The following is a 14,928-nucleotide window of genomic DNA, read 5'->3' on the forward strand; positions in this document are numbered from 1 at the left end:
TTCTGTTAGGCGGACAAGACAAGCGAGCGATTTAAGCGTGTGATTCAAGCGAACAAGCAAGCGAGCAAACGAACAATCCAAGTGAACAAGCAATCCAAGCAAGCAAACAATCCAAGTGGTACTCAATATGTAAATTCATCCATGTCTGAGTTTTTTCATCTATCCTGCAATCAACAACAGCTTTCATACCCTCATACTCCTCAACAAAATGGCTTAGCTGAGCGTAAGCAAAGCCATATTGTTGATATGACTTGGACACTACTTGATGCATCCCACGCATCACTAAAATTGTGGGTTGAAACGGCCTCACTTCCGTACATCTTATTAACCTCCTTCCCACCTTAAGTGACCTTGGTCATCACCTTGTTTTATTCTTTTTCAACGTCCTCCACCCTACGCTTTCTTGCGTACGTTTGCTTGTTCGTGTTTTCCTTTTCCTGGACCTTATGTTAAAAATAAATTAATGAATTGATCTGTTGAATATATTTTTATTGGCTACAACACTAATCACAAAGGGATCACTGTTTAGATGCTCATACGGGTCAGGTTTATATTTCTCGCCATGTTATATTTAATGAATGTGAATTTCCTTTTGGCAAGAATCTGGCCCAGCGTGCACCATCATTTGTTGAGCTGGACATAGTTCCATTACCAGCTTTGCCAGGCCCATTTGTTGAATGCCCACCATTTGGCCTGTCTGCCGCGTCATCACCTAACGACCCACTTCAGTAGCCTCTCTAGGCCCTAACAATTGTCACCCATAACGGCCCAATGGAACATCGCTCACACATGCCACATTCCAATTTGCAAAGCCCTTCATATTAAAGCATCCAAACACAGACTCAGAATTACAAAACGCATGAAAATTCACATTCCAACATGTTATGCAATCACCAATATCAGATCAACCAAAACCAAATAAATTTATATTAGTACGCATCAAACCCACCAAACCCAAAATCAAAAGAAGGTGATCAAATGTTTGATTTTGCTAAATATTACAAAATAAAATCAATAAGAATATGTACAAATCAGCACGCATACCTTGTAGCGGTGCAGGGAACAGTAGCGTAAGCTGCATCGAGCGCATGTGTACTGGGAAAATTGCTACTGGTAGCTGCAATTAACAAAAACAAAACAAAAAAAAAATTGAATAAAATCAAAATCAGAAATTTTTCCAAAAAAAAAATAAAACAAATTATCAAAGCTTTGTTGATGAAAGAGAGGTGGGGTTGGAAATATAGGAATTGAGCACTGATCAATATTTAAGCATAATTAATTAAGAAACCCCTAATTAGGATAATCATAAATTGAGATGAAAAGGTGGGTGAGACACAACCTTTCTGCTTTTAAAAACATGCTATAAATTTGTCCAGCACTTAGAAATATAGAAAATTAGAGAATTTTAATCAAGTGTTCGCAAGCATATAACATTACCTGCATCCCATTCATGAAACCAGGGCTTATAGACTCAAACTAAAACGCAAAGCCCCTTCAACACATCTCCTGGGGCTAAAACCAACAGAAAAAGTTAATACCTGATTATTTGCATTTATTTGTATATCATATATCAGCACGTTAAACTCATTACTAAGTCGCCAATTTGGGAGAACACTGCCAAGAGAATCTAGCATTGACATCATACGATCGCTATATAACCGTGAAAATATGCCTACATTCCCCACCATTGAGTGCAACACCCTTCGCTAGCGTAGTGGGTGTTCTTGAGAAGTCAGAGCCCTTGGAACCTTTGGAACAGTTCGGGAGCTTCTCTGAGAAGTCGGAGCCTTTGGAAAAGTTCTGGAGCTTCTCTGAGAGAGAAGTCGGAGCCTTTGGAAAAGTTCGGGAGCTTCTCTGAGAGGTTGAAGCTTCAGCTGTCCAGGAAGCGTGCTTGCAACGGGAGTATCAGAACCTCCTACATTAAATCAGTCGAAGGAAAATCATTGCCAAGAAATGAAAATAAAACAAAATGGACAACTCAGATGTTAAAAAAGAACACAATTATCTAATATTCCCAAACTCTTCCAAACACATACATTTTCTAGACTAAAAGAGAACTGATACTTGGAAATCTTGACCATGTAACTGGGGATGTACACGGGCTCCATTTTGTACACCGTCGTGTTGCGCAGAAGCAATACTGGAATCCTTAGTGTTTACAGTGGCTGCACTTGCCTTGGCTCCTCCTTGTGCATTGTTATTATGCTTCTTAAAACTGAATATTTGAAATAAAAATCATCAAACCCTAAAATTTCCAACATTCTCAAAAATTCCAAAACAAACGTATTAAAAACCTCAATTTGAAATCCTAATTCAAAGCAATATAATTGCATAGATTGTTAAAAGTGATGGAAAACTGATCAGAAACAAACCCTACACAAAAACACATGCAAGTAAGTAGATACGACACACAGATATATATATATATATATATATATATATATATATATATATATATATATATATATATATATATATATAAGGCACCTGCGGTTGGAGGAGATGGAAGGGCCGAGCCCACGGGCACCGGTGCCTATAGGGTAAGCGCGTCTTGTGAAAAATATGAAACCATGTGAAAAAGCGCATGTGGGAAAGACCAATATCAGTATCGAATACATAGAAACCACAACAGTAATAACATTAAAAAAAGTCTTTGTTCTATATAATATAGCACTGAGGCATAAAAAGTAAACATAAAAAAAAAATTAGGGATTGTAAATTGTAATCTAATCACCCAATAAAATAAAACAGAAATTAAGCACAACAATATCAAAATTAAAAGGAAGGAATAATATGAAACCTTGTGCATAGAACGCTCGTGAGAATGAATCACACAACAATCAAGGGTGGAGAAATCACAAAAGTGACAATTAAAAGGCACCTAACGGACACCCCCATCTCTCTTTCTGCAATCCCAGAAATCCCTCGAGTTTCAGGACGCAAATGGAAAACAAAATGCTTTTCCATCCCTTACCCGTACCTCCCTTACCCATTCCCTTTACCCTCGCAGAAAATCCTCCCATCTCTCTCTCTCACCCTTGTCCCATCTTTCTATCTGCAAATCGCAGAAAAGAAACCCTAAACAAATCCATGAAATCCCTCGCCTAAATCCTCCCACATTTCTCTTGGACACCCCCTATCTCTCTCTCTCTCTGCAAACCCTAAACCAAATCTCCTAAATCCTATCTCGGACACCCCACATAGAGCAAAGAAGCCAAGATATTAAAGCAATCTCTACATAATACTTTGGAACAATGAAGCAAAATGGTACTTACTTGTTCCTTGTCCAAAACCGTTGGTGCCGCCACACATTACCCATACCTCCCTTACCCATTCCCTTTACCCTCGTAGAAAATCCTCCCATCTCTCTCTCACACCCTTGTCCCATCTCTCTGTCTGCAAATCGCAAAAAAGAAACCCCAAACAAATCCCTGAAATCCCTCGCCTAAATCTTCCCACATTTCTCTTGGACACCCTCTATCTCTCTCTCTGCAAATCCTAAACCAAATCTCCTAAATCCTATCTCGGACACCCTACATACAGCGAAGAAGCCAAGATATTAAAGCAATCTCTACATAATACTTGGGAACAATGAAGCAAAATGGTACTTACTTGTTCCTTGTCCAAAACCGTTGGTGCCGCCACACATTGTTATCAATTGTGGGTTTATCAAATCCTTCATGGCTTAGACTGCATGAAGAATTAGAAACTAAAAGATGAATATATGTTGTAAATCATCATATAAATGTAATTGCATTTAAAAAAACAGAAGGGAATGAACAAATTGAATTCTATTTCATCAATATGTAACTGCATGAAAAGTTACATTGAATGCAGACTCAATCAATTCCCCCAAAGTTGTTAACTGAAAATCGATACCAAACCCATAAATAACACCATTGAATTTGGCAAAACCCAAAAACAAAATACAAAAATTTACTCATATAATCACATAAAAACATGAAATTTGAGCACCCATTTGGCCAAGTTAAAGGATAAAGGCACTCACATCATCATAGTACTCTTTGGGAAGACCTTCTAATACTGGTTCTTCCTTTTTCTTGCTCTTCCTCAGAACTGCCATAAAAAACCCCAGAGAAGCACACAAATTCAAAAAAGAAAAGGTCCAAAACTGCCATAAAAAAATCCAGAAAGCATACAAATTTATCAGACAGAAAAGTTCAAATTACAAAAACCAACTGATGGGAGTGAGTAGTGAGAGGTTTTGTTAGGCACCTGAAAACATGTTTCCTAAGCTAAACATTTCTTAACATCTCCATTATACGTGCCCTAAATGCATTTTGTTGGTTTACCAAAATAAAAGTGTGATGTTGAATCATCTTTTGTTTGTATATCCAGGCCAGTTTATTGACATATCTATTCAGATTTAGTGCAAAACGTGTTAATTAAGCTGAATGAAACAAATAGATCATGCCCAAAACTGTTGCACCATTACTGGAAGAATAAATTTCAGTTGATCAATCATATCATGGTTTGGAAAAGTGAAAATAAAAAAAAATCAAATTGTATCTAATAAAAACTCTAAATTCGAACAACAAATGCAAAAACTACGTCATTTATTAGGATGAAGAATTGCAACTCACATGGCCGTCGGGATTTCCAGACTGCTCCCAATAGATTGTGTGGATGTCCAAAACCTTTAAAAACCTAGAACTGTCTGGCTCGATATCTGGATACAGATTTCGTTTCAACTCTGGAAATTCCTTCTCCGATTCCTTCGAATTGCTTGCCAGTTTCGGCTCACTCTCAAAGATCAAACTTTGCCCGCACAAAACTATTTTCCAGGAATTCCTCTTTCCTGCATTCATAAACACGCCATCAGTTTCCTGTCAATTTTGGACTTAAAAAGAGAGTGAGGAGTGAGACAGAGAGAGAGGGAGTGAGGAGAGAGAGAGATACCAGTGAGGTTGTTGGAGGAGAAGGAAAGCGAGGAAGGTGAGGGAGTGGAGATGGTGGTGGGAGTGAGGTGGAGGCGAGAGAAGGGAGACGGTGGCGAGAGGAGGATAGGACAAAGGTGAGAGTCGTGGGTCTGCGAGATGGAGAAGGCAAGGAGGGTTTGATAAGGAAACGGAAAAGGTGCTTTGCCATCTTCTTTTTCCGACCAAAATAATTTCTCAAAGAGATTATACACAGAAGAGAGTGGAAGCTTACCCAAAGCCAATTTCGTGTTGTTCACTCCTTGTTTTGGACCTAACAATCTGTGGGTTTGATTGTAGCATAGTGATTTAGTTTAAATTTTCAAAATTGATTATATATATGTAGATAATCCTAAACACTTCAATTAAATCTCAAATTGATAAGAACACTTCAATCTGACTAAAACTACAAAAAGGAAAAAACAAAGACAGAAAAATGTTCAAACCAATCTAGAAGCCAAAATGATCCCCCAACATCAGTAAATTAACAATAAAAATCTAAACCCATATAAATTCACAGGAAAATCAAAACGCGCGAAAAAATATTTGGATCACAAATTGTCGGGTACAAGAGGATAAATTGCAAATCCAAAAGAAAAAAAAAATCACAAACAAACTAAAATTTCAAATTGGTGAAGACCGTACCTTGAAAGGGGTATACGCACAAAAAAATTGAACTAATAATAACAAAGAGTTGGGATCACGATACTCACCAAGACAGATCAAGGAGAACATTCTGATTAGCTTTGATCTCGTTGATGAAGTCCGTCAAACTTTTAATTGAATTCATTTACATATACCCTACATCATTAAGACTTAGTAATAAATTTATATTCATGTATTCCATAAAGAAAAGAAACTCGTCATATAGAACAATTATAGGTACATAATGATTTGATAAGATAAGACTTAAACTGTGCAAGACTTTGCTATTGCACCAGCATGGTGGCAAAGCGTAAATTATTTTAATCAGGTACATACCAATTGGTTGTGAATTTTCTGACTGCAGGTTATTGAAATACCAGCCACAACAATCTTAGCATCAACCTCGTCCTGCAAGGAAATGAAGTTAAACTTAAAACAGATCATTCTGGGAGCACATGTAACCTAAAAAATGTTATGCATTAAACTTGTGCTTCCAAGCATATATTATAGATGACTTGTCCTGGATGTTCTTCTTATATTAAAGAAACCATCATTATTGTTGCGTACACCTTAAGCTGTGATAGTAGCATATATACAGCCCGATAAGTAGGGTCTTCTGTGCTTTCCACGATAAACATAAACTCTAAGGGACCACCATAGAGAGAAGTGACCTGTTTTCATTAATTAAACAAAATAGTTCAGACCATATTGGAAGGAAACCTTGGATACAAATTCAACCTATTAAATCAGTTAGCAGAAGGATTTCGAACACTTCACCAGATAAGACATCCCTACAGTGCAAATACAGAAATTTAGACATGCCCACCAAAAGAAAATATAGTTAAACTACGTTATTCTAATATCACAAAGATATTGAGTTTCCAAGTCTCAGACCCAATAGAGTGTAATTTCAACTTCTTATGAAGAAAAACCTAAATTTTCAACTCGAAAATAATACAAAAACATGATTGGCTTTGACCACTCTCATTCCAAATGTTCTAGCGTAGCCCCTGACTCAAGGGCTCACCAAATGGGTTTTCGATTTATGAATGAAATTAGAAGCCTAAGTAATGTTTGATGGCATATTGAATCATCAAGAGCAGGATTTATATGTCCCCTTCATTGCACAAAACCTAAATATGATCGAAAAAGAATAATGAAAACCTAAACGAATTACAGAGGAACTGATGGGTTTATGCATCAGCAAGAGGAAGAAAAAAATGACACACCTTCCCGACGCCACCTCAACCCCTCGCGTTGTCCCCATCACCTCGATCCGATCGAATCATAAAGGCTCGGCCCGACCGAAACGAAGCACAGCCTCTCTCGCCCCTTAAAATTCGAAATCCCCACCCCAAAAAACCACGCACGGGCTTTCCTGACGCAAAAGGTGGAGTAAGATGACACAGGCAAGAGAAGGGAGATGGCGGCGAGAGGAGGATAGGACAGAGGCAAGACCGTCTGCGTCGTTCTCGCGGGGTCTGCAAGGCGGAAGAGGCAAGGATGGTTTGAGAAGGAAATGGAAAAGGGCAGTTTTACCATTCTCCTTCCCTTCCCATGATCATCAACACCTGTACATCACGATTAGCGGCGGTGGCAATTTTGTAAATAAAGTGAAATTCGGCTCCAAACACTGTTCATTTGTACAGTGCAATTGAAAAGCCTTTCTTAGACTAAAGTAATAATGTGCTAATCAGGCGGTGGGCTAGGGCCTAGCGCTCAGGCGAACTGGGTGAATTTAAGTAAATGTGTTATATATTGTATAAATAAGTGTCTATTTATACTTTAAAAACACACATAATTACATTAGGATACATAAATTAGAAAATAAAATGATATATAAATGATAAAGTATTAGAACATATTGAAAACATGGAGAACAAACATATAATAAGTGTTCATCCAAGTATTCAACAAGTCTCTTACATTTTATTGAAAGATTAAAATGCAAAATGAAAATTATTTATTTTTTCTCTAAGTGATAGCTGTGACCTAAGTGGGTTTAGACAGTTTAGGCGTGCGCCTAAGCGGGTTTAGGCACATTTTCTTAATTTTCAAATGCATACGGACTAATCGGGGTAGCCAGCCCCTAGCATCTAAGCGGGAATTTTTAAAATAGTATTTGTGATTCATTCTTAAATTAACAAAAATGGTTAGCTAAACAACAAAATTAAAACCATTTTGTGATTTTTTTTTAAGGGAGAGAATTCTACCGTACATACAAATTGATAACCCAAAAATAAAATGGAAAAGCCAGGCACCCGCATATCTTATCGAATGGCAAGATAGGGAGAGAGGAATAGTTGAACATGGTATCAGTCATGTGAGCGGAATGAAGGTCGAGGAGTGACGAATGGTACGTACCTCACATGTTGGTATTGACATTTTTATATCCCCGATGCATGACATGAGCATATATCGAGATAGACTTTGAACGCTTTTGTGTGTGATTCATCTCATGAGTCATGACTCATGAGCGAGTCATTCAATATCATATCCTCATCTATTTTTTATTATGGGACACTGCAACTTGCTCATAAGACAAAAAAGTTTCCCCCACACGCAATATCTGGTCAAGCTTGATACACTGCAACTTGCTCGAGCCCATATATTTAAATGTGGATGGTTAGGTGACGATCAGTTTGCATGTGAGCATGCTTGGCTGTACAGCATTGAATGAATTATTTAACTGAGTTGCCGATGCTTATAAACTACATACATTCTTCTCAATCTGTTAGCTAGACAGAGGCAAACAACACTGCTTAGCCAAACTTTCGTTGATGGGGATCGACAAGTTCTTCCCATCACTGTCAGTGCTTGCGTTTTTCTCATTGTTGTGCATGCATGCTTTTGTTCTTAACTCATGTCTTGGTTTTTCCTTTGGCGCCGAAAACAATGAGACGGATAGTCTGGCCTTGCTTGAAATCAAGGCTAGGATAACCGAGGACCCTTTTGCAGTCATGAGTTCATGGAATGAAACCATCCACTTTTGCCAATGGCGTGGTGTCACATGTAGTAATCGTCACCGGAGGGCCACCGGATTGAACCTTGAGTCCTTGAAACTTGCAGGATCCATACCACCACATGTTGGGAATTTGAGCTTTCTGAGAGTCATTAATCTCCAAAACAATAGCTTTGGCCAAGAAATCCCAACAGAGATTGGCCGTCTCCGCAGATTGCAAGTGTTACGATTGAACAATAATTCACTTGGGGGGGATATTCCCTCCAACTTATCAGCTTGCTCGCAACTCCTCGAAATCGATCTCGGCCACAATTTGCTGGTAGGAGGAATTCCAGAAGAGCTGGGCACTTTGTCAAAACTACGAGTACTTGTACTTCGCTACAACAAGCTTAGAGGAAGCGTCCCTTACTCTTTCAGCAACTTATCATCTCTCGAAGTGCTTTCTGCATCTTCTAATACTTTGAGCGGGAGTATTACGGATATTTTTGGCCAAGTGACAAAGTTAACAGAAATTGGGTTGGCAGACAATTCGCTTTCTGGCATGATCCCACCCTCCATCTTCAATCTACCTTCTCTCATAAGGTTTTCAATACAACTGAATGAAATCGAAGGTACTTTTCCCTCCAACTTAGGTATTTTTTCTCCACGTCTCCAATATTTTGATATTTCTTATAACCAATTTAGTGGATCAATCCCTGTTTCACTGTCCAATGCCTCAAATCTAGGTCATCTGTCAATGCTAGGAAACAACCTACACGGAAATGTACCTTCTTTGGAAAGTTTACATAGGCTTGAGAGATTTGTTCTAACCGCGAACGATCTTGGAAGTGGCGGAACTAATGACTTGAGCTTTATCTGTGATTTGTCTAACGCCACGAAACTAAAAAGATTGAACCTAAATATGAACAATTTTGGGGGTATATTACCCCAATGCATAGCCAACTTGTCTGCTTCTCTTCAAGTTTTCTATGCAAGTGACAATAAATTAGTAGGAAGCATCCCAAATGGAATTGGAAATCTTGTTAACTTGGAGAGCTTGTATCTGTCTATGAACCAATTTTCGGGTGAAATCCCTTCTGATCTAGGAAAGCTTCAAAATTTATATTTATTAGATTTAGCTATAAATTCTCTGTCAGGGGAAATTCCTTCCTCTTTCGGAAATTTAAGTCGTTTAACTAAATTATATTTTGACCAAAATAAGCTTCAAGGAAATTTACCTTTAAGTTTAGCAGAGTGTCACAATTTGCAAGTCTTGTTCGTTACAAACAACAATCTCAGCGGTAACATTTCACCGAGAGTCATTGGTCTGTCGTCATCATATATTTCATTAGATTTATCTCAAAATCGTTTCACCAGTCCATTTCCACAAGAAGTAGGAAAACTGATAAATCTGGAGTACTTAGATGTTTCCGAAAATATGTTTTCTGGTCAGATACCATCAGGTCTTGGTAGCTGTATAAAATTAGAATATATATACCTGCAAGGAAATCTTTTTCAAGAAACAATTCCATTGTCTTTGGCTTCTCTGAGGGGGGTTCGAGAATTAAATCTTTCTCACAACAACTTGTCTGGCAAGATTCCGGAATTCCTAGAGAGCTTTGTACTTCTGCAATCTTTGAATCTATCTTATAATATGTTGGAGGGGATGGTGCCAATTGAAGGAGTTTTTAAGAATGCAACAGCAACATCCGTTAAAGGCAATAGAGAACTTTGCGGGGGCGTACTTGAATTTCAATTGCCAAAATGCAAGCGTGAACAACTCAAAAAGGTAGGATTGAGCCTGACCTTGAAACTGATAATCTCCATCGTTTCTGCCCTTCTTGGAGTCACATTTGCATTTGCTTTTATGTACCATTGTTGCGTGCATAGGGAAAGAAAGGATCGTACTTCCAGTGATAAAGAAAACTTTCTTAGGGTGTCTTACCAAAGTCTTCTAAAAGCTACTAATGGATTCTCCTCTTCCAATTTGATTGGTGCGGGAAGTTTTGGTTCTGTGTACAAAGGAGTACTTGACGAAGGCGAAACAACAGTTGCTGTCAAGGTACTGAACCTTGTTAATCCTGGAGCTTCCAAAAGCTTCATTGCTGAGTGTGAGGCCTTGAGAAACATCAGACACCGTAATCTTGTGAAGGTACTGTCCGCATGTTCTAGTATTGATTATAATGGTAATGATTTCAAGGCCCTAGTTTATGAGTTCATGGTTAATGGGACCTTAGATGACTGGTTGCATCTGGCTCCCACAGTTGGTGAGACAAATGAGAGACCAAGGACTCTAAATTTTTCACAAAGGTTGAACATTTCGATTGATATTGCTATGGCATTGGATTATCTCCATCATCAATGTGAAACGCCAATAGTTCACTGCGATCTCAAGCCAAGCAATGTTCTTCTGAATGATGATATGATTGGACATGTAGGCGACTTTGGGTTGGTAAGATTCCTTCTCAAATCCCAAGATAGTTGTTCTGCAAATCAATCGAGCACCTGTGGAGTAAAAGGAACAATCGGTTATACTCCTCCAGGTGAATACTCTTTATACAAGATGTCCTAAATCTCTAAGTCGTTAATTAATTTAATAGTTTGACGCATGAGAATTTCGCTTTGAGAGAACTTACTATGAAATACAATAATCTGGTGTTTTGTATTGTGCAAATGCAGAGTATGGCATGGGAAATGAAGTCTGGACACAAGGTGATGTGTATAGTTACGGCATTCTGCTACTGGAATTGTTCACAGGGAAAAGACCGACAGATGAGATGTTTCAGGGAAGTGTAAACCTTCATAAGTTTGTCAAGGCTGCTCTGCCTAATAAGATGGAACATGTTGCAGATCCTGTTATTGTTCAAGAAAAAGGGGAAGGGGACATGTGCAATGACGATAGTCTTAATGAGGATACAAGGGCTTGCATAAATATTCGGGATAGCTTGATTTCAGTTTTAGAAGTCGGTGTTGCTTGTTCTGCAGAGTTGCCAAGAGAAAGGTTGAACATTAGTGATGCTTTGGCGAAGATGTGTCAGATAAGAAACAAACTTCAAGCTAGTAAGTAGAATATGTGAATAAAATCCTACTGTTTTGTGCTCTGGTCTCCATAGCATGTAATGCAAATTGTTGTGTTGTATCAATAACGAAAGAGGTTTTCATATTCGTTTGATCAATAAAAAGCTGCAAACGTTTCCGCTACCACTGAAATCATTCTAGTATGGTTGATGATTGTATAGCAAGAGGACTTCAGTTGGTTACGCTTGTTCACAATGTTGCACTTCTACTAACCTATGAGTTCAATGATTTTTCTAGCCGCTACTTTCCTCCCATATTTTAGAGAGCATTATGAAATGTCATCAGATGTTCAAGATTGGTCTGTCCTGCATAATTTGAAATAAAATTTAGCTGCCTTTTCCACCTAAGAAGTGCTTACGACGGAATCAGTCTCAAACAAGCCCAGCCCGATAAACAGTAACAAGACATTACGAAGTGAACAAAAATTAAATACCCCTAGAAAGATTCAAATAAATAACTTATACATAGGTTGATTATTTAATGCTTTTTGGTTGAAAGATTACCTAATGCTTTAGCAGCATGCTTTTGTTGCTTCCTTTACTTGAAAATGGCGTTGTAGCTTGTCCCTTTCAATTTCAATATACTTAGCAGCCTCTGAGTTTTTCCTTGAACAAGGCAAGAAGAAAAATCCAACACTAATGCTTGACCAAGGCAAAGTCTAGGAGCATATACTTTCTCTAACTTAAACTTGTAATCTGAACGAGAAAATAGATACAAAATAATTTGCCTTAACTTATGGTGCTTATTAGACGTATTTTTCTCAAAGCAGCTATATCAAGTAGCATTCACTTGTAGCCAAATTAAGTTTTACAAGACTGATACTGTATATGGGGATGAACAAGTTCATTTCAATTTTGCTTTCCTCATATTTTTGCTTTCATGTCCTAATTTGTCACTCATGCCTTGCCTTGAGACTGAGTGGAAATGAGACAGATCGATTGACGTTGCTTGAAATCAAGGCGAGGATAACCAATGACCCTGTTGAAGACTTGACTTCATGGAATGAAACCAATACCAGAATAATTTCAAAGTTAAGAATAATTTCAGTACTCTCCAACAAACTCACAGGAAGTATCCCCAACTCTTTTGCCAATTTATCATCTTTTGAGTTGCTTTCAGCAACCGGTAATGATTTTTATGGGAGTATTCCAGATATCTTTGGCCAACTGGCCAATTTTAAAGAACTAGGTTTGGGTAATAATAGGTTGTCGGGTGTGATCCCTCCCTCACTCTATGATCTCTCTTCCATTAGTGTCATTGATGTTCAAGGAAGTAAAATCCAAGGCACTTTGCTTCCAGACTTAGGTATTCTCTTTCCAAATCTCAAGTATTTTGGCATCGGCAGCAACCAATTTAGTGGAACTATACCTGTTACATTATCTAATGCCTCAAATCTAGATACCTTTTCGGTGGTAAACAACAATATTCATGGAAAAGTCCCCTCTTTGAAAAATCTATGTAAGCTAGAAACTATAAACCTTTCTTACAATAGCCTTGGAAGTGGGGGAAATGGTGACTTGAGCTTTCTATGCGATTTGACTAATGCCACCCAGTTATTGCGACTGCTAATCGATACAAACAATTTTGGGGGTATTCTACCTCAATGCATAGCAAACTTGTCTTCTTCTCTTGTATACTTGCATGCAGAATACAATAAAGTATCAGGAAGAATCCCCCATGGGATTGGAAATCTGGCTAACCTGGAGAGCGTTTGTTTTGCCAAGAACCAATTTTCAGAAAGCATCCCACCCGATGTTGGAAAGCTTCGGAGGTTATATGAATTAGATTTGGGTTTTAGCAATCTCTCTGCCTATATCCCACCCTCTTTTGGGAATTTAAGTGAACTATTTATATTAAGTTTACAAGCCAACAAACTTAAGGCAATATTCCCTCAAGTAGCCGCGGAACATAGGGATGTTTAACACTTGCTGATAACAATTTGAGTGGTAAATTACCCCACAAGTGATTGGTGAGTCGTTTTCATTTGTTGCTTTGGATTTTTCTAAAAAACATTTGACTGGTTTACTTCCCAAAAGTCTTCTCAAAGCTACTGATGGATTTTCCTCTGTCAACTTGATTGGTATGGGCAGTTTTGAATCTGTTTATAAAGGAGTTCTTGGGCAAGGTGAAACAACAATTGCTGTCAAAGTATTCAACCTCATCCGTCGCGGAGCTTACAAAAGTTTTATTTCTGAGTGTGAGGTTTTGAGGAATATTAAACACTGTAATCTTTTCAAGGTACTATCAGCCTGTTCTAGTTTTGATTATCACGGTCATGATTTCAAGGCCTTAATTTATGAGTTCATGGTTAATGGGAGCTTTTGAGGAATGGATGCATCCAACTCATACAATTGGTAAGCCAAATGAGAGGCCAAGGAGCTTAACACTTTCTTGGAGGTTGAATATTGTTATTGATGTTGCCATGGCATTGGATTATCTCCATCATCATTGTGAGACACCAATAGTTCATTACCTCAAACCCATCAATATTCTTCTCAATGACGACATGATTGCACATGTAGTGACTTCTGGTCGCTGAGATTCCTACCAAAAGGTGCTGAAAGTTCTTTGGGAAATCAATCAAGTTCTTTAGGGATCAAAGGAACTATTGGTTACGCTCCTCCAGGTAAATACACTTGGTTGTTTTTTTTCCCTAGCTAGTAGTTGAAAATTGTGCAGTATTTATTTTAAAATTTTCAAACATTTCACTTAACCAGAAAATTAGTATATAATATTCTGAATTGTGGAAATGCATAGTATGGCATGGGACATGAAGTGTAGACGCAAGGTGATGTGTACAGCTTTGGCATCCTCCTATTGTAAATATTTACAGGGAAATGATCAATCGATAACTTGTTTCAGGGAGCTTCAAACCTTTATATATAGCTTTGTGAAGGCAACTCTGCCTAAAAAAGTGGAAGAGGTTTTGGATCCCGTTCTTGTTCAAGAGAGTAATCATCCTGACGAGGATAGCGCAAGGAATCGCGTCAAAATTGAAGAAAGTTTAATTTCACTTTTAGAAATTGGTGTTGCTTGATTATCAGAGTTGCCTAGAGAAAGATTGGACATCAGCGATGCTATTAAAGATAAAGATGCCAAGTCATGACAGTTCATATAGTTTAGGTAGCCAATTATTCTTGTTACAATTGTATAGTTTTGGTTAGATTGTTATATTTGCTACAGGTTGATAGAGGAAGTTTTTGTACATGGCCTTAACTATATATATACCCCAAATGTAATTGTAATTATCAAGTAATGAGAAGAGGATTATTCAGTAAAACCATTCTTCTGTTTCTTTTGGTTTCTTTATGGTATCCATCGCCACCA

The 14,928-nt window shown here is 38.0% G+C and overlaps 2 protein-coding genes across 3 annotated transcripts; both read left to right on the plus strand.

The window, feature by feature from the left end:
• Positions 1–8,244: 8,244 nt before the first annotated feature.
• On the plus strand, positions 8,245–11,724 carry LOC103401470 (probable LRR receptor-like serine/threonine-protein kinase At3g47570). Of its 2 annotated transcripts, XM_070817376.1 has the most exons (3): positions 8,253–9,155; positions 10,962–11,066; positions 11,203–11,724. In XM_070817376.1, exons 1-3 carry the CDS (start codon positions 8,363–8,365, stop codon positions 11,589–11,591), a joined length of 1,287 nt encoding a protein of 428 aa, XP_070673477.1. In that variant the 5' UTR covers positions 8,253–8,362; the 3' UTR covers positions 11,592–11,724. The 2 variants fall into 2 exon arrangements, with proteins under 2 accessions (XP_008338397.2, XP_070673477.1); XM_008340175.4 differs by having other exon boundaries at positions 8,245–11,066.
• A 704-nt stretch (positions 11,725–12,428) lies between these two features.
• LOC103401512 (probable LRR receptor-like serine/threonine-protein kinase At3g47570) lies at positions 12,429–14,707 on the plus strand. The gene is made up of 4 exons (XM_070812533.1): positions 12,429–13,372; positions 13,692–13,839; positions 14,435–14,552; positions 14,646–14,707. Exons 1-4 carry the CDS (start codon positions 12,429–12,431, stop codon positions 14,705–14,707), a joined length of 1,272 nt encoding a protein of 423 aa, XP_070668634.1.
• Positions 14,708–14,928: the final 221 nt, after the last annotated feature.

Source organism: Malus domestica, chromosome 02 (genome assembly GCF_042453785.1).
Source record: "Malus domestica chromosome 02, GDT2T_hap1".
Classification (NCBI taxonomy): Eukaryota; Viridiplantae; Streptophyta; class Magnoliopsida; order Rosales; family Rosaceae; genus Malus; species Malus domestica.

What these genes read in the sequence shown, in the direction of transcription:
- LOC103401470 (XM_008340175.4), top strand. Translation starts at nt 8,363, where the DNA reads ATGGGGATCGACAAGTTCTTCCCATCACTGTCAGTGCTTGCGTTTTTC. An exon ending in AATCGGTTATACTCCTCCAG is followed by an intron (nt 11,067 to 11,202) that starts GTGAATACTCTT and finishes GTGCAAATGCAG; the next exon opens with AGTATGGCATGGGAAATGAA.
- LOC103401512 (XM_070812533.1), top strand. Translation starts at nt 12,429, where the DNA reads ATGGGGATGAACAAGTTCATTTCAATTTTGCTTTCCTCATATTTTTGC. An exon ending in GATGTTGGAAAGCTTCGGAG is followed by an intron (nt 13,373 to 13,691) that starts GTTATATGAATT and finishes TGGTATGGGCAG; the next exon opens with TTTTGAATCTGTTTATAAAG. An exon ending in AACACTGTAATCTTTTCAAG is followed by an intron (nt 13,840 to 14,434) that starts GTACTATCAGCC and finishes AAATATTTACAG; the next exon opens with GGAAATGATCAATCGATAAC.